Source organism: Lissotriton helveticus, chromosome 6 (assembly GCF_964261635.1).
Source record: "Lissotriton helveticus chromosome 6, aLisHel1.1, whole genome shotgun sequence".
Lineage (NCBI taxonomy): Eukaryota > Metazoa > Chordata > Amphibia > Caudata > Salamandridae > Lissotriton > Lissotriton helveticus.
Window position 1 is genome coordinate 427,197,044 of NC_136067.1, and position 20,101 is coordinate 427,217,144.

Here is a 20,101-nt window from a genome sequence, read left to right on the forward strand (position 1 = left end):
ATGGGCCCGCCCTTGTGGGACTCCACCACACGCTTTCAATCGCTAATGCCCGTCAGGTGCATGTAGGGCCGCCTCCTCTGGTTGCACGAACTTGGGGTTCCTGGGACAAATGAAGAACCTTTTTCACAATTTCAAACCTGCCCTGATAGAATGCTTTTTTTGGCTAATATTCATGAATGCTGTATTCGGGTCTGAATGTTCTTCTTCAAAACTATTTACCACCATCTTCCTTTTTTTAAAACACAATCTATGATTAACGGGGACCAATAATAGTACGCATACTTCACAAGATTACGTGTATTAGTTGTGACAGCCGCACACTGATCTAAATTAGATGAAAAATGATTAAGGGGAACTCTGGCCGGCACAGTAGCTTTGCCGGAGTGTCTCATTGATATAGCGTTTGGCACCTCAACAGTAGGAAGAGCACATTCTTTCTAGGTGCTCATGAATGTTCTTCCACATGTATATCTCCTGTTGCATTATAAATGCCAGAAAAGTATATGACCCAGTGCTCTACTTTGATACTCTTTTCTAATATAAAGGGACAGGTTTTCTGAAAGGATTAGCATTTATAATTCTTCAAAAGAACAGTGAAACTTATCAGAGCACACGCCTTTGGCAGATGCTCCCAGACCTTAGCCCTGTTAATTAACCGCTTGCTTGTACTCTTCTACATGAAATGACGTCATCTTAGTTTAGAAGGGAACCTTTTAGTGCACAACATAACTTTTCGTTTACTTTACTACAGAATTTATCAACACATTTGTAGATGTAAAGTTAGACAACTTTATCATAGGGCCTTTCAGTGCACCAGAAATAGTTACCCAAGTTGAATTGAAGGCAATCAAAACCCGCATATGTGCAATCTCGTCCTCTAAACACTAATGCATATTCTGGAAGAAAGCTATCTTGTAACTTTAGCATTCCGTCTCGATCCAGAGTACCCCATCTTAACCTTAAATCACCATTAGTCATGGTTCCTACTCGTGGAAAAATAGTTGCTTCATGAATTGCACCTAATAGCCAGTACTCAAATGTTTGTGGCCACTAATTCGGATATAATTTTGTAATCTGAAATCCTGCCCAGCTCATAATGTGACTAAAGCATAGTTGATAATGCTAGAACAATTGCTAACAGATTAAATTGGTAATAAATTCTGATGCAGATAATTGCTATTGGCATTCATTAAATTCTAAATCTGAAACCAAAATTATAACACAAGATGACCCAATGGTAGCATGCATCTGTCTCACTGAGATCCTCTAACACTTTCTGTATATGAAGGAATTTTATAAAAATATGTAGAATTGCTTCTCCTTTTGTACATCCACACGGCCCATACAATCTGGCAATATACTTTGATGCCCTTTGCCACGAAATGCTTTAAAGCACACTTCTGTCCCATTAACAATTGCCCGTCTTCATTGTTTGTGTAATTGGTAACACTGTATGTCTCAGATGGACATTCAAGGTGTACTGCAAATCCTGTATTGGCTCACCAGCTATTACTGCTGGGTTTTCTTTTAACACGTGCAAAATGCCAACAAAAATATGGTTTCGTAGTCTAAAGTAATTCAACATCCTGTCTCACAACGGTGATATAGTATCATGCCAGGCGTAGTGTGGTCTTTGCCTTCTTTGATATGCAACATATGTACTTTGTTTGAGTCACATCATGTACCACTGTTGTGTGCCCTGACAAATGTTTGCATGTCCCCTCCATAGGGCAAAGTTCTGAGAACCAGAATGTGCCTTCCATGGGCACAAGTGAAAGGGACACTCAACTGATGGCCTCACTGCAGAATACCATCAGTGAAGAGGAACTAGATGATGGGGATGAAGATCAGACTGACTGTAAGGTGGAGGGCCAGAACCCCAGCCTAGTGAAGGTGAAAGATGAAGCCTGCGATGGGAATGTACAAACTGCCGTGGGGACCTACAGAGGAGATGAGAATGATGGACATTCCCTGGAGGATTACTGCCATAGCACAGTTCCTGCACATTTAAGACATTCTTGTCGTGCACCTGTGAATGTGATAATAGGGCAAGTTGGAGGTGGCCTTTTGCCATGTACTTCTTTAACCTCTGGGACACCACAGCACAGTGCACAGGAAAGTACTGCTACACATGTTTGGGGGAAGGTTGCAGAATCTCTGCCGGGGGAACACAGACAACCGCAGTCTCTCAATGAATCCTTTGAAGGGGATGAAATGACAAAGCATGAGGAAATGCTTCAGGCTGTGAACTCCATTGCTCAGGGCCAGTTGCAGTTAATTGCTGTGGTTAAGGAAATGAGCAGCACCTTCCATAAGAGTGCCAAAATCCAAACTGATCAGATCAGGGAGTTGATCAGTGTGATGCATGCTCAGACCAATGCCATTCATCAGTCCCTGAGCTCAAAGGTCCCCTCTTGTAGCCCCATTAGCAGTGTAGTAACACCACATAGTGAGACTTTCCACCCACCCAAAACAAATTCATTAGGACCTGGACCATTCACTGCCCCCCAAAGTGCTTTGCACACATCTCTACAACAGGCTCCTACACCAGGTGGATCCATTATAAATTCCCGTCCACAAACTCTGTCCCCAGAGCACAGACGGAGCAGCCCAAGAATTTGGCTCCAGAGCAAGAAACCGCATCCGAGTGGACAATACTGATGTCCACTTAAAAACTACCTGACAGTTCCTTCTTAAGGCTTTTGTATTTGTATTTTACCGTTACTATGTGATAACCCTGTTACCATTTTAATGCCACCCTCCATTGTTGTGATATGGATTAAAAATATTTTTTCTAGCCATGCCGCATTTGTTTTTTGTTTGGAGTGACATGCCATATGACTTCATGGTGGCTAACACTACTGCTGTATACTACGTGTATTTGTTAAGTTGTATGACTGTCAGTAGCTGGAAGCCAGCCTCTGGTTTCGTCTATTACAAAAAGGTACCAAGTTACTATTGCCAAATGGGCCTCCCATGCAGCCTCAGCTGAAAAAGTGCATGTGTTAGGTTTATTTAAATGTGTGAAAGGTCTATTGGGTGAACTAGGTTTGGAGACATTTTGGACTTTCCTGAAGAGATGTGTTATTCCTCTAAAGCAGACATCTAGAGGAGTTACTGGGAGTTTGTCATTGTCCAAATGGTAACCCAGTATAGAGGAACTTTAACATCAGAATTCCTAGATGTAAAATATTGTTCTTACTATGAGTCTACCATTGATGAAATCCCTCCTCCCTTGGCTTGTAAATTGTACATGCAGTTCAGATTTAAGACTCTACCAATGAAGCAGTTCTGTAGTAAGGAAAACTTTACCCACATGTCTGGAGGCAGTCAAAACTGTTACCCACATATTATTTTTCTGTCCGATGTATCGCACCCAGAGAGCAGAATGGGTGGTTCCACAATGCAGGAATTTGGGCACCAGACTCCACATAGATACATTTCGAATTTTTGTTTTGTTGTTGTTATATATACTATTTTTTTGTTTTATCTTTTTATAACAGTACAGCAAACATACATTACAACAGCTACAAGCACAGGCCTCACGTGATAGACCTGTCCTGATGGATCTCTCTTTACTCCAGGGTTGTTATTCAGTTCACTAATGTCCATCAACACTTTTCCTCCTGCTACTTTCTATCTCGTGGCAAGGGTGACCAAAGCCATCCCCACCCTGTTCTGATGATAATTCCCCGTATGTTCACCCCTGATTCTTATGCCATTCTCCCTATATTTTATTTCACATTTTTTTTCATGCATCCACGCACTTTATAAATTTCCCTTTCCATCACTTTTCAAGATTCCATTCCGGTTACCCAGTTTTGGTGTGTTGGACCCCTGTACCCCACCTCTGCACAGTGTCTCTCTTCGCGACTAGACAGCTAATGTATATCAGTTGCTTTGATATCTGAAGTAGTAATTTGTGTCCCATACCCCCAGAAGTGCCTGCTTTGGCGTTAAATCCATTGGTAACCCTGTTGCTGCCTGCAGTGATGTTCCTGTCGCCTCTCGGTATGATTGAATTTGAGGGCAGCTCCAGAGTGTATGAACAAAGGTGTCCTCCAAACCCCAACCTCGAAGGCAGTCCTCAATATCCACTCTACATCTTTTGTACAGTAAAGTGTGCATATAATGTACTCTGTGTATAATCTTTATCTAAATCGTTCTAAAACCATTTATTGCCACCAGTGCAAGGCATTCCAATACAACCCCCCAGTCATCTTCCCCTGTAAGGTCCTTAGGGAGATAAGGTGTTTCTCATCAATGTGCCATTGGTTAAGGAGATACATTTTTTTGTCTACTCGCCCATCCAGAAGTGTAGACTCCAGGGGAATGGGGGTCGGGGGTTGAGGGGAGGAGTCTTGTGTTTTCTCTCCCATTGACACACATGTGGCGTAGTCTAGCATAGTTTAGCCAATGATTTTCTGACATCTTATATTTATTCGTTAGTTAAGTGTACAAAGGGGACCACTCCATTGGCGTCCCACAAATCAACCAAGTGGGATAATCAATCACATCCCAGTCCTGAAAACCATGTAATATTGACAGTGGCCGAAGTCTGGAGCCCTCCCACAGCGGTATTTTAGGACTAAATCGGTGCTGCCACCCCATTTCCCTGGTTAAGGTTTTCCATATGTGCAGCACTGTCTGTGTTGCCAGTAGGTGCTATTTTTACTACTTACAGTGGGATGCAAGTAGTTCTGCGTTCCCAATTCTGCCCTATTGATTTTAAAGGCCAGGTCCTCCCAGTCTGTGTAAGCCCAGTTGTTCACCACACTGACTTGTGCGGCCTTGTAATATTTTCATATATTTGGCAAGGCAATACCCCATGTAGACATCCTTATTCAACGTAGACCGGGTGGGGATATAAATTATCACTCCTACCTTGGATATGTCCAATAACATAAACACAAAGGTCTGGATGTGCTCTATTCACTTAAAAATAATCGACACACAGGACCAAATCATTCACCAACAAAAAAGTTGTGAAAAATAGAGAGAGTACCTCACGGTAGAACAACCCGAGGGGGTTCCCGGTCAGCAATTCCCGGTATACCCACTTCTCATCATCGGCGACTCTCTCTATTTGTGAAAAGACAAACGTGCACTTAACAGGAAAGTAGTGCGGACTAGAGAATAGTGAGAAAATATGAAGAAAGAACACAAATAGTGATCAACAAAGAGAGGTGTACAGATACACGTAACGAAACCCCAAACAAACCACACCAAAAACTAATAAAATGGGTGGTGGTGCTTTGCTTGCTAGTACCGTTTTATTCTGATGCAGCAAAGCACTACCAAATAAAATTGGTTACTTGTATACTAACACAAATTATCTCCTCAAGCCGACATGTATCATCGCTCCTTCTTGTGGCGATTTCATCAGGGCAACTGAGGGGTTTGTTATTCTCAAGCTTTTCACATTAAAAATGGACCTGTGTGAAACAAAAAACACGCTCAGGGCGTGGTTCAAGTCCATCATCCAAGGGACACTACTGATGCAGCATATATAGACACACAGTTTCAGACTACTTTACCTGGAGTGCGCTATGTCAGCACATACCAGCGTCACTCCTAAGGACTCCGTGCCAAATGTCCACGTGTCCGTGACCGTGACCTGGACAATTCACAGTCACCTATGCGAGTTAAAAAGACACAACAACAATATTTTCAGAATCCCCACAGGTATGCGCCTGCAGACCATGTCTCTCACCAACCAGGAATTTGCGCCCTTTTGTGCAAACACCAGCGTCTTCCATCTAGTTTGTTATGTCAATGCTGTCTGGCGATAAAGTAAACAAACCACCAGGCATCTCGCCCCTTGTTGTAATTCCCGTTCGTCAACACCCCCGCACTTTCAAACACCCCGGACAGAGTCTATTCACTTGGGCTTCCTCGTGTTTAAGTCTGCGTGGAATGATGCGGACATAACAGCATAACGACACAGCCCCCATTTACTTTCGTACTTTCAACAGATTCAGCATCTGTCCCAAAACTGGGAACATATTAAAAAGGGGAATCTGTAGCGCGGCCAGAGTCCAAGCTCTCATTCAGTCGATCACAAACACACTCTCACTTGTGCCGCGTCCCTCCGGCACTTCCGACGGTCCACAAACACGGACTGCATGTCGGGCAGGATGTAACCAGCGCGGGCGGGGCCCCGCCCCTCACGTCTACATGTGGCGGCCATCTTTGAACGGGTTAGTTTCAACAACTAGCCTGGAATGTTCCTTTCCTGGACATGGTAAAAGGGGTGTGAATTTGTGCAAAGAAGGGGGGGACAAGTCCCAGTATAAACAACCCTCTTCACAAGGTGATATTATGCAAGGTGGTGCTGAAAATAAACTAACCCACTGCAAGGCATAAATGCAAGGCAAAAAGGCTGACTGAATGCAGAGCACATGCGCAAGGAAGGACACCACAAATGCAATTATATGTGTAAACCTGTAGGTGTGTTGCTAAACATGCGAGGAAACATACTGGCTCTATTTTTCACAACTTTTTTGTTGGTGAATGATTTGGTCCTGTGTGTCGATTATTTTTAAGTGAATAGAGCACATCCAGACCTTTGTGTTTGTTATTGGACATATCCAAGGTAGGAGTGATAATTTATATCCCCACCCGGTCTACGTTGAATAAGGATGTCTACATGGGCGAGGCACTAATTGTTTGAGGACTCTTTGAGTGGGGGGCTGCCTCGCACATCCCCATCCCCATCCCCCTGCACCCCTCTTATTTATGAGGGCAATACCCCAATCATATTTTGACAGTTGGAGAACTCTCAGGGCTCTCCGGGTTTGAACTCCTGAGCAAAGTCCAGACCAATGTGTCTAGCCTGGCAAAACCCCCCCTCTTGAATTTTGTATGGGCTATTTTGAAGGATATATATAAAAACCTCGGGAGTGCCACCATTTTGAGCATCGCCACACTCCCCAATAATGAAATTGGTAGTGATTGTTAATGTTTCACTTCCTGTTCTAATCATTTGAGCTGGGTTTCCTGGTTAGCCTCATAGAATGTGTCTGAAGTCTGGGTTATCCAGAGCTCCAGATATTTAAATCCTGAAGTTTCCACCCTTAATGGTAGGGAAAGCACTTTCTCTAGTATTAGGGTGTCTTTCATAGATTCACATGCTTGAATATTCCCTGTTGTCGAAGTGGGAGTCCCACGGTAAATAAAATAGCAATACTCATAACATATGTATATAATAAAACATAACACATAAAATACACACTATAAATAGTTGCAAAATACCACGACACAATTCCTACATAGGAATACATGGCGAAAAGAAAAAAACACTTGTAACATATCCTTGTCATTATGTTAGTCCGAACTAAAGCCAATCAGGCGCAAGCACCCCTTCAGAACCTTCTCCTCAAAGCTCAGTTCCTCAGATTTTCCACCGCACGTCGTGTGAAGGGAGTCTCCCTAAGCTCTGCTCAGTTTTCTCAACTTCTTCTGGTGTTCCAGTGAAATTATACAATGTCTTCAAGTAAGAAGTCTTTATTTAGACCTTGTTCTTCTTGTGGGAAGCTGCGGCTGTACTCGGAAGATCCCCACAAGAAGTGCATTTACTGCCTTTATCCCGACCATGATGTAGGCAAATGTAAAATTTGCAGGACCTTTTCCACTAAGACCCTTAAAGGTAGGGAAGGCCGTCTCCTCCTCTGGTTGCAGAGACTTAAAGACAAAGATTCGCCACTTTCTGATGCAGATAGCCTAATGTCAGGGACTTCTAAAGCAGCCTCAAAACGTAGCAGTGTGCAGGAATTGCCTTCTCCATTCTTGAAAAAGAAAAAACTTCCCTCTCAGTGGCTCCTGTGGTGTCTTCACCTCCTCCTGCTACGTCTACGCCCACGAGAGCTGACTCTCCGGCGTCTACGGCTTCTTCCCGTCATGTTTTAACCAAAAAACATGTGAAATCGTCGACGAGAGCGTCGACTATCGTCCCGACGACGAGATCTGCTGTCTCCGGCCCGTCGACGGTGACGACGACGTCTGCTGCTGGCTCGTCGACGACGGCTACGTCGACGACATCCATGTCGACGAAGGTATCCCTCCGCTTTAAGACTGTTTCCTCGACGATACCTATCGCCTCGTCGTAGAAGAAGACGCCCTCGTCGTCAGCAAAATCATCGTCGACGAGAGTTGTTAAAAGTGCCTCATCGTTGAGCCCGTCGACGAGTGCTCCGTTGACGGCAACTTCATCGACGACGGCTCCGTCGACGACAGCTTCATCGACGACAGCTTGATCGACGACTACTTCGTCGACGTCGGCACCATCGCCGACGACACCAGCGGCCCCGTCTACGGCGGATCCTTCAGCTACGGCTCCGTCGACGCCTATGCCGTCGTCATCGTCTACTTTGACGACTTCGTCGACGACGATGACCTCTTCCTTTGCTTCTTTGCCGCTGGTGCCGCTTCCTTCATCCGGGTCCGGTTCTTCCACCGTTGACCCTTTGCACCAACGTCGCCAGGTACCTGTGGACCAGCTGTCCATTCCGAGTGACACGCAGCCTCCTTTGCCCTTGTTTGCCACAGGTTCTGAACAGGACTCTGGTTCTGAGGAAGATGTGGATGATGCCTCTAGGGCGGCACGCAGTCCTTCTGAATTAGTTATCAAATGCCAGGACTATGGTGACGGCAATGAGGATCTTTATTTTCAGGAAGAGGAACGTTCTGTGCATGTTCCTACAGCAACACTGCCTCTGTCTCTCCTCGCCAATCTCCAGCACATGTTGGAAGATTACAACAGACGTTTCCCACCATCTCAACAGGGTTCGCCAGTGCCTACAGCGCCTGTGCCTGCTGCTGCTCCTGCTGCTGCTCCTGCTGCTGCTCAGCTGCCACAACCACCAACGCCTTCTCCTCAAGTTCAGAGGTCCGTCCAGATACACACTACAGTGTATGCCGATGAGGATGTCCGCCCAGAGCGAGAAGATGGTGAGGTTCACGATGATGACGGGGGTACTATGGCCGAGTGGGACGACTACCAAATTCAGACGCCGTCCCTGCCTCCTGTGACATCAGGGGATTTCCTTCCAGTGGACATGGCAAGCTTCCACCAGCTTATGGATAGAGCGGCTCAACGCTTTAAGCTACCATTGGTCCAAAAAGATAAGAACCGTTTTCTCTACGATTTAAAAAATCAACCGTTTAAACAGGTCCATACGGTCCCCATCATAGACTTCATCTGGAGTGAGGGGGTAAAATTGATGCAAACGCCAAATTCCATTCCGGCGCAACTGCCTCGCCTAGAGAAAAAGCACAAGGCGCCTCATGGTTCCCCAGCGTGCCTGATTGCGCAGCCGAAACCAGATTCGGTGGTCACCCAGGCTGCCCAGCGTTGCTCCAGAAACCCGACTTCTCCCATTACGGCTCCTCTTGATCGGGAAGGTAGTCGCCTTGACGCCATTGGCCCAAAATTTTCAACAATGGCCTCTACTACGGTGAAGGCGGTGAATGCTCTGGCCATTTTAGGATGTTACGACCGTCAGATGTGGTCGGACATGTCTGCCCTTGTGGCCCTCATCCCAGAGCCCTCCAAAGCGAAACACTTGAAAATTCTTCAAGAGGGAGAGAGAACGTCAGAGGAGATCACAGACTGCTCTGTAGACATCGCTTGTACTGGCTTCCGTCAACTTGCAGGGGCAGCTGTTTTGCGACGGCAAGGTTGGCTATGTTCCACCTCTTTTCGCCAGGAGGTACAGGCGAAGATCCTGGATATGCCGTATGACGGCGAGTCACTCTTTGGTACTCATGTCGACGAGGCACTGCAGACAATCAAAAAGGACACTGACACTACTTGTTCCTTAGGAACTTTACAATTCCGTAAGCAGCCTTTTCGTGGTGCGCGCGGACGCGGCACCTCCTCTAATTTTCGTGGTGGATCCACTGAATACCATTCCTACAACCAAGGAAATCAACTATATTCTTCCCAGCAACAGCAGTCCTCCCGTCAGCAGTCTGCAAAATCCTACCGAGGGAAGCCTTCCTTTGGAGGATCCACTTCCAAAAGACAATGACTTGCTTTTCCCCCCAAAAGTTGGAGGTCGAATCTCCCTGTTCTCTTCTCAATGGTCCTCAATCACCTCGGACCATTGGGTGCTGGACATTGTAGCAAAGGGCCATGCTCTGGAGTTCGTCAAACTTCCTCCTCCCACTCCTCCATCCGGCCCACCTCAAGAGCTTTTCCAGCAAATTCGTATTATGATCCAAAAAGGTCCCATCGAAGTGGTTCCCAAGTCTCAAAAGGGAAGGGATTCTATTCCCGTTTTTTCCTTATTATCAAGAAGACAGGGGACTGGCGTCCGATCCTGGATTTATGAGCACTGAACAAGTATCTCAAGTGCCAATCTTTCCACATGCTAACGCTCGTAGAGATCTTGCGTCTTCTCTCCAAGGACGACTTCATGGCCACCATCGACCTCCAGGACGCTTACTTTCATGTGCCAATTCTTCCACGGCATCGGAAGTACTTGCGCTTCCGGGTCGGACGGAGAGACGTTCAGTTCAGGGTGTTGCCTTTCGGCCTACGCTCCGCCCCTCGTGTCTTCACAAAAGTGTTCGCTCCAGTAGTGGCTTACCTGCGTCTCCAGGGTGTCCACAATTTTCCATGCCTGGACGATTGCCTTCTCAAATCGCATTCTCGCAACCAGCTAGTTCGAGACACTCAACTCTGTCAGGACGTATTTCGCTCCCTCGATCTTTCCATCAATGCCGAAAAGTCGCAGGTCGACCCAGCTCAATGCAAAAACTTTCTAGACGCCACTCTGGATAAGTCAATAGCCAAAGCATTCGTCTCTCACGAGCGTCAACTGAAAATTCTCCGCCTGGTGGCTCTTATTTGCTCAAAACAGTCTACTTCAGTCCGGATCTTGAAGTCATTTCTGGGGATGGCGTCATCATGCATCTCCCTGATCTCAAATTGCAGGCTTAAGACTCGCCCCATCCAGGAAGAATTAGACAGACATTGGCGGCAGGTCACTGGCTATTTCAACGACCTGATCAGTGTAACCGCTCGCATGAAGACGGCTCTCAAATGGTGGGCACAACCGTCCAACATTGCAGCAGGGACGTCTTTTCTCACCACCGCTCCAGAACTCATTCTGACCACGGATGCCTCCCTGGACCGATGGGCGCTCACCTTCAAGGGCTGTCTATAAAGGGCAAGTGGACTCTGTCTCAGCGCTCTTGGCACATCAACAGGCTGGAGTTGATGGCCATCTTTCTGGCACTCAAATCTTTCCATCGTCTGGTCCAAGGAGAGTCGGTGCTTATTCAAATGGACAATACCACCAGCATGCACTATGTCAACAAGCAGGGCGGAACCAAATCTCCTCTCCGGTCTCGACTGGCTCAAGCGATCTGGGATTGGGCATGCCGTCACCAAGTTACACTGACTGCAGTTCACCTATCAGGCATCTCCAACATCCAAGCGGATTCCCTCAGCAGGTCCGCGTCTTCGACCCACGAGTGGGAGTTACATCAGCCAACGCTCGACTCAGTCTTTCGACTGTGGGGTTGTCCGTCTCTGGATCTCTTTGCAACCCCGGAGAACCGGAAATGCCCCTCTTACGCAAGTTGGCATCCCCACCACGGATCGTGCGGGAATGTCCTTTTGATGAACTGGTGCGATCTATTCGCCTATGCTTTTCCTCAGATTCCGCTGGTGCCCCGCGTGTTGTGGAAAATGCGGAGACAGCCTTGCCACATTCTCATGATCGCTCCCAGATGGCCTCGACAAGCGTGGTTCTCGGAGCTGCTTCTCCTCTCCCAGTGCGAGCCCATCCTTCTTCATCCCTGAGCGGATCTCCTCACCATGGACAAGGGTCAGATTTGTCATCCGAACCCCTTCTCTCTGAAATTATCAGCCTGGAACCTGAGCACCTTGAATTTGCCCATCTAAATATTTCACCAGAGTGCAGGGACATTCTTGCTCATGCGAGAGCTCCATCTACAGTTAAGACTTACAAGCTGAAGTGGAAGAGATTCTGTCACTGGTGCGCAGCTAACAACGTCCATCCAGTTCATTCCACTCCGGCTCAGCTGCTGCCGTTCTTTTTACAACTGGCTCAGTCAGTACTTTCCCATTCCACTTTGAAAGTTTTCTTGGCGGCAATTTCTCGTTTCCGTCAAGATGGCTCCTCCTCGCTCTGCTCTTCCAGAGTTATTCGTCAATTTTTCAAAGGACTATTCAGGAAGTTCCCGCCCATTCGGCGTCCTCCTACTACCTGGCATCTCAATGTCGTTTTGGCACAATTAATGAAAGCACCATTCGAACCTATCCACAAAGCGGATTTAAAGTTTCTGACCTGGAAGGTGGCCCTTCTCCTTGCTCTAACCTCTTCACGACGAGTGAGTGATATTCATGCTTTCACCATCAAGCCTCCTTTCCTTCAATTTAAATCGGACTGTGTAGTGTTTCACACCAACCCAGTGTTTATGCCTAAGGTACCCACGGATTTTCACATTAATGAACCTGTTTTCTTAAAAACTTTCTTTGCCAATACTCAATCTCCGGCAGAGCAACGTCTACATTCCCTTAACATTAAAAGATGCCTTAAATTTTACATTAACAGGACGCCGCCCTTTCGCAGGTCCGATCAACTGTTCATTTCCTATGGATGCATGCGCAAAGGGCGTCCTGTTACCAAGCCAACTATTGCACGTTGGATTTCTTCCGCAATTGTCTTCTGCCATCAGAAAGCTGGCAGGCCTCTTCAGTGAGGGCTCATTCCACCAGGGCGATGTCATCCTCTACTACCCTTTTTGCTGGTGTACCGCTCCATAAAATTTGCCGAGCAGCCACGTGTGTTCCAGCAGGCACATTTTCACGAAACATTACTGCCTAGAAGCCATCAATGAAGCTGATACGACAGTGAGACAGGCAGTGCTTCGCAATCTTTTTAACTAAGGTGAGCCTCTGTCTTCCCTCCGCCTTTATGGTTTTATATGGCTGTTGTGCTTACTTACATGACTTTATTATGTCTCTGAGTTTTATGCATGCTTATGCAAAGCTGGTTTGAGCCTCAAACCGACTACTACTGTTCACTATTCTATTCAAGCATGTGAATCTATGAAAGACACCCTAATACTGGAGAAGAACAATTGTTACTTACCTGTAAACAGGTGGTTCTCCAGTGTTTGTGTCTTTCATAGATTCACATGCGACCCACCCATCCCCCCTCAGAGGCTTGCTTCTCCTCATAGACTCTTTTGTTACTCCTGTGCTACAAAAATCTGAGGGACTGAGCTCTGAGGAGAAGGTTCTGGAGGGGTGCTTGAGCCTGATTGGCTGTAGTTTGGACTAACCTAATGACAAGGATATGTTAGAAGTGTTTTTTCTCTTTGCCATGTATTCCTATGTAGGAATTATGTCTTGGTATTTGCAACTATTTATAGTGTGTATTTTATGTGTTATGTTTTATTACATACATATGTTTTGAGTATTTATTGCTATTTTATTTATCGGGGGACTCCCACTTCGACGACGGGGAATATTCAAGCATGTGAATCTATGAAAGACACCAACACTGGAGAACCACCTGTTTACAAGTAAGTAACAATTGTTCTTCCTTCCACCCCTAAAACATTACATCATGTTTGGTAGAGATGTTCTTTTTCTATTTACCATGGTTTTAACCTGTAAACGGTTTACCTGCGGGAAAATGTGCAATGACTTCCATGCATTACCAGGTGTACCATCATGGTTTTAAGCATTTGTTACTCTTGAATGCACGTGGGACTTTAATATGAATCTATCTAAGACCTTTCACTGAGATGAAATAACAGAGCAAGAACTAATTGGGCAGTCCCAACACAGAACACAAGAGATTAGACTAAAAGACCTTGTTGTTCCAAAGCTATTTCCTTAGTACAAGCTCTGGAGTCTATTGGTTTACCAATTCTTAATGGGTGATATCTGCAAGACTCTCCTCCAAAATGGACTCATTACACCAAGTTTTCAAACTCCATTTTAGATTATACGCTAGTATCTCTTCAATTCATACAAGTGGTATCTTTCAGAATACAGAAGACAACTAAAAGTAATCACAACAGATAATGCAAATTAAGGTTGAAAATTCTTTCCATCAAAAAGTGCCTTTTATTTCCATAGAACTTATAACAATCAACTATAGGAAGCTGATATGGTCGTAAGATTCACAAATAAGAATAAAAGATACAGCAGAAACTATAGTCAATGAAATTTTCAATAAGGACCCATCAAATCCAATAGTAAAATGGTCAAATTTCACTGAAAAGTTAACTGCTAATCACCAAATAATTAGAAACGTAAAGTTGACCAGCAATAAATACAACTTGCATGACCAAAGGAGAATCAACATATCTGCACATTGCCATGCAATTAAAACACAGCGGAATCGACTAAGATTAGTTAGGAGATTTCCCTTGAATCAAGAATACTACAGAACTTTTAATGTTATAAATAAAAACTACAGAAGGTCAGTATGGAAAGAAAGAAAGAATGAGGAAAAATACCTTTTTGGGCGCAAGTTCTATTTCTTTCCAAGAAAAGCAATATAAGAGAGTTCTGGCAATTGATTAACCCCTTCGCTGCTAGGCCTTTTCCCCTACTGTGCAAAACCATTTTTTGGCGATTTTGGATCAGTGCGCGCTTAGGCCCCTGTAACGTTTTGACCACATAAGGTATCCAGGCCAAATTTGCGTCCTTTTCTTCCAACATCATGGGGATTCTAAAGATACCCAGGGTTTGTGGATTCCCTTGGAGGGGTCCCAGAAATTAAGCAAAATACAGTAAAATATTTGTGTTTTTCAGAAAAATGGGGAAAACGGGTTTTAAATGAAAGCCTCTGGGTTTTTCCCTGCAAATGTTATCAAAAAAGGGTGTGTCTGGGGCTGAAATCAGCATTTTCTCAGCTTTTAGGAAATTAGTCTTTTGTCGGAGAACCAACATTTTTCACACAGTTGTGGCATTTTTCTGGGACGTAGCCTATTTTTTTGCTATTTTTAGTGCTTTCAACCTCCTTCCAGTTAATGGTAGAAATGAGTTCGAAAGCAATAATGGATCCTGGAAAGCTATACATTTTAGAAAAGTAGACAAAATTCTGCATTCAGAAAGGGGTCATTTGTATAAATTATTTATAGAAATTAACAGTTAAATATTGGAAAAATTGAAAATTAGTTGAATAAAACAGCCTTTTGTCTCCACGTTTTCACCTGTAACTTCTTGTAATTTTGTCAGCTCTTTGAAAGCAATGTACCGTTACATCCGTTAGACCTTCCTGGTTGTGGGGATATACAGGACTTGTAGTTTCGCCAAGAACCCGACGAACCCAGAGCCAAAAACTGAGCAGCAACTTGCAATGGTTTTTTATTATGTACCGGGTATAGAGCAATTATTCTGGGTAAATGTATACATGGAGAAATCGGTATGAAAGACACCTATGTATTTCTGAATTGGGTACAAATTATAGAGTTTAGAAACAGTATATATTTCCACATTTTCAAAATTGGAAATTCTCATACTAGCATGAGAATTATTGGTCATTTTTCAAAATGATTTTTTTTTTTACACAATGTCTTTTATTTTGAAGGGAGAAATGCATGAAAACTCAACAGGTAATAACAGTTGATTTACAAATCTGAATTACCTTAAGTCTCCCGATAAAAACGGTACCTCACTTGTGTGGGTCGGCCTTGTGCCTGCGACAGGAAACGGAGCAAAATGCAACGTGGTCATACCTCAATTTTGCAGTTAAAAATTTACCTTTTTTTGGCAAAGTGCGTACCTGTAGTTTTTGCACCCTAGCTCTGCCGGCACCTAGGGAAACCTAGCAAACTTATACATTTTTGAAAAGTAGACACCCAGGGGAATCCATGATGGGGTGACTTGACTGCTTCCCACCAGGTTCTGTTACCCAAAATTCCTTGCAAACCTAAAGAAGTGTACAAAATAACACATTTTCCCCACATTTCTGCGGTGGAAAGTTAAGGAATCTGCGTGGATCCACAAATTTCCTTCCATCCTGCGTTCCCCAAAGTCTTCCGAGAAAAATGGTACCCCACTTGTGTGGTGGGCCTAGTGCCTGCGACGGGAAACGGCGCAAAACGCAACGTGGTCACACCTCCCTTTCGCAGGGACAAATGACCATGATTTGGCAACTTCAAAATTGCCTATGTCAAAACCACCAGCTTTTGCAAGGGTGGTTACCTGGGTTTTTGGCCCTGTGCTAGACGGCCATCTAGGGAAACCTACCAAACCCACACATTTCTGCAAAGTAGACACCCGGGGGCTTCCAAAGAGGTATGGCTTGCGTGGATCCTCCAACGGTCCTTTACCCAGAATCCCTTGCAAACCTCAATTTTCGCTGAAAAAATCAGTTTTTTCACACATTTCTGTGTGGGAAAGCGTGGCATCACTGGGCTCACACAAATTTCCTCCCACCCAGCGTTCCCCCAGGTCTCCCGATAAAAATGGTACCTCACTTGCGTGGGTAGGCATAGTGGCTGTAACAGGAAAAGGCCCAAATCGTACAGTGGAGACTTAAGAATAACCCATAGCAAAACTACATTATTATTTTTGGGGGGGGGGGGGGAGGGGGGGGGGGCACCTGAGTTTTTGGCCCGGGGCTCGGAGGCCAACTTGTGGAAACTACCAAACCCAAACAGTTCTGAAAACTAGACACCCGGGGGAGTCAAGCGAGGTATGGCATGTGTGGGTTGCCCAACGTTTTTCTACCCAGAATTCACTGCAAACCTGAAAATTAGGTTAAAAAAACACTTTTACATACATTTTTGCGTGGGATCTCCATGCCGGCACAAATGTCCTACCACCCAGAGTTCCCCTTGTTCACCCGAGTAAAATGATACCTCACATGTGTGGGTGGCCAAAGGCCTGTGACTAGGATGACCCCAAAACAGTAGAATTCTCTGTGCTTTCTTGTAAATACCGAATTCTACAATTTTTTAAAAATACATTTTTGGCCTTTTCTGCTTTGGCCCACCCACACAAGTGACGTATCATTTTACTCGGGAGAAGAAGGGGAACGCTGGGTGGTAGGACATTTGTGCCGGCACGGAGATCCCATGCAAAAATGTATGAAAAGGTGTTTTTTTAACTTAATTTTAAAGTTTGCATCGAATTCTGAGTAGGAAAATGTTGGGGGACCCACGCATGCCATACCTCCCTGGACTCCCCCGGGTGTCTAGTTTTCAGACCTGTTTGGGTTTGCTAGTTTCCAAAGATGGCCGCGGAGCACGGTGCAAAACAACTCAGGTGCTCCCCCCCGCCCACCCAAAATAAGGTAGTTTTGCTATAGGTAATATTTAAGTCTCCACCGTACAATTTGGGCCTTTTCCTGTTGCAGCCACTATGCCTACCCACACATGTGAGTTACCATTTTTATCAGGAGACCTGGGGGAACGCTGGGTGGGAGGAAATTTGAGGATCCACACAGATTCCACAACTTTACCACACAAAAATGTGAGAAAAAAACCTTTTTTTAACAAAATTTTAGCTTTGCAGTGGATTCTGGGTAGGAGAATGATGAGGGACCCACGCAAGCCATACCTCGCAGGAGTCCCCCGGGTGTCTAGTTTCCAGAAATGTATGGTTTAGGTAGATTTCCCAACATGGCCGCCGAGCCCCGGGCCAAAAACTCATGGGAACCCCCTTGCAAAACCAAATTGCTTTGTGATAGGTTATAATGAAGTCTCCACCGTACGATTTGGGCCTTTTCCTGTTGCAGCCACTATGCCTACCCATGCAAGTGAGGTACCATTTTTATCGGGAGACCTGGGGAACGCTGGGTGGGTGGAAATTTGTGTGAGCCCAGTGATGCCACGCTTTTACACACAAAAAATGTTTGAAATTTTTTTTTTTCAGCTACAGTTTGCTAGGGATTCTGGGAAAAGGAACATTGGAGGATCCACACAAGCCATACCCCCTTGAAAGCCCCCGGGTGTCTACTTTCCAGAAATGTGTGGGTTTGCTAGGTTTCCCTAGATGGCAACCGAGGAAGGAGTTAAAAACCCATGTGACCCCCCTAGCTAAACCAATTAGTTTTGAAAAAATTAGTTGTTTACTTGTGCAGCGTGAAAATTTGGGCGCAATCTTGCAAGGAAAATATGACGGACATTGTGAGTTTTGCAGGATATTGTGGATAAAATTAATTGTTAGATTTCAGCAGAGAGACATCACCATGTAGTCCCATGGGTTTTCAACAATATCTACAATTGGTAGGTTATTCGTAGGTGGAATGTACACCTTGACAGAGAGACTAAAAAAAACAAGATCCCTGCACAGCCATCTATTCCTCAAACACACACACACACACATACTGGTCGGATTTGGCACGAGGGTGAGTGATGGTTCAGTATATACCATTGTATTAGCGAGTGATTTCACAAAAAATGAAATACACTGTTAATAATGGAAAGGACGAGAAACTGAACCATTGACTCACAGCTCGTGAGCTGTAAAGCCACGACACCTTTCATACATGTGACACATACAAAACATTCACACCGCCAGCCGCGGACCCATCACATTACTACACTTCCACCAGCAGACAACGCCAATCAAGGCCCCATCACTTTCACACGTCCACATTCCTGACACAGCAACTACACAAACTCATGGACTGCATGGAGTGGCGCTCAACTAGCACTGTGTGTAGTAACCAGCATTGTCACTTCCCACACACCGCCAGCCGAGCACCAGTCCACGCACACCACCAGCCAAGCACCAGACCACACACACCGCCAGCCAAGCACCAGACCACGCACACCACCAGCCAAGCAGCAGTCCACACACACCGCCAGGAATGCACCACTCCACACACACCGCCAGCCAGGCACCAGTCCAGGCACACCACCAGCCAAGCACCAATCCAAACACACCACCAGGCAAGCGCAAGACCACGCACACCGCCAACCAAACACCAGACCACGCACACCGCCAACCAAACACCAGACCACGCACACCGCCAGCCAAGTACCAGTCCACACACCCAGCCAGCCAAGGACCAGTCCACAGACACCGCCAGCCAAGCACCAGTCCAGGCACACCACCAGCCAAGCACCAATCCAAACACACCACCAGGCAAGCGCAAGACCACGCACACCGCCAACCAAACACCAGACCACACACACCACCAGCCAAGCACCAGTCCACGCACACCACCAGGCAAGCGCCACTCCACACACACCGCCAGCCAAGCACCAGCCCAGGCACACCACCAGCCAAGCACCAGACCACGCATACCGCCAACTAAGCACCAGTCCACACACACTGCCACCAAGCACCAGTCCACAGACCCCGCCAGCAATTGCAAATTGATACAAATCTACTAACACAACAACTAAAACTAAATACACTACACAAATGCCAACTTTGAACCTGAACAATAAGTTTTAAAGAATAGAGACCAGCCAGTTCACTTTACCACTCATGGATGCTCCTAAAAATTATTTTGCGTGTGGTACATTCTAAAACAAGCAGGTACACACAGCCCAGGGTTAGGACAGTCGGGGCAGTACATACGAACCTCCTTCCGCAAACCTCTTCGCCAACAGACTCTACATCTCCGACTGGGAAAGTCTTTTGAGGTTGTAGGAGGAATTTGATCAGGAAAATGGCGATCTTTCAATCTGGCAACATCCTCCACCACTCCAACTCTAGGAACACTTGCCTGTTCCACTAAAACAAGGCTGCCAATTACAGACTCCTGAAACCTTACAAAAGTAATCTTTGACTGAGGACAAGATTGCAGGAACACAACAAAAGCATTAAAGGTTTCCAAGTGGAAAAGATGGATAGCCAACTTCTTGTACCAAATGTAAGCCTTACGAAGAGCAGCATACGGTTCCAACCTCTGACCTACTCTGTCAACACCACCCAAATGCCTATTATAGTCTAAAATGCACACAGGTTTGCGCGCTTCGACAACCTGACCCCAAACAGTCACTGGTTCAGTGCTTTCATCATGTATGGAAGTCAACATGTAGACATCTCTCCTGTCTGAAAACTTCACAGCTAGAGGCTCCTCACAACGCAATGCACTGCACTGTCCCCGAGCAAGCTTTTGACAAACAAGTTCTTTTGGGAAAC

The 20,101-nt window shown here is 45.5% G+C and overlaps 1 protein-coding gene across 2 annotated transcripts in view; it reads left to right on the forward strand.

Annotated features, from left to right (window-relative positions):
• Positions 1–20,101, forward strand: part of RNASEH1 (ribonuclease H1) — a 797,310-nt gene that overhangs the window by 426,048 nt on the left and 351,161 nt on the right. The window contains exon 7 of one of the 2 annotated variants that reach the window (XM_078647871.1): positions 1,730–2,797. The exons of the other annotated variant lie outside the window; for it this stretch is intronic. Within the exon in view, the coding sequence (XP_078503997.1) occupies positions 1,730–2,661 (932 nt within the window). The 3' untranslated portion in view covers positions 2,662–2,797. Of the gene's footprint in view, positions 1–1,729; positions 2,798–20,101 lie in introns of those variants that run through there. 2 annotated transcript variants of the gene reach the window in all.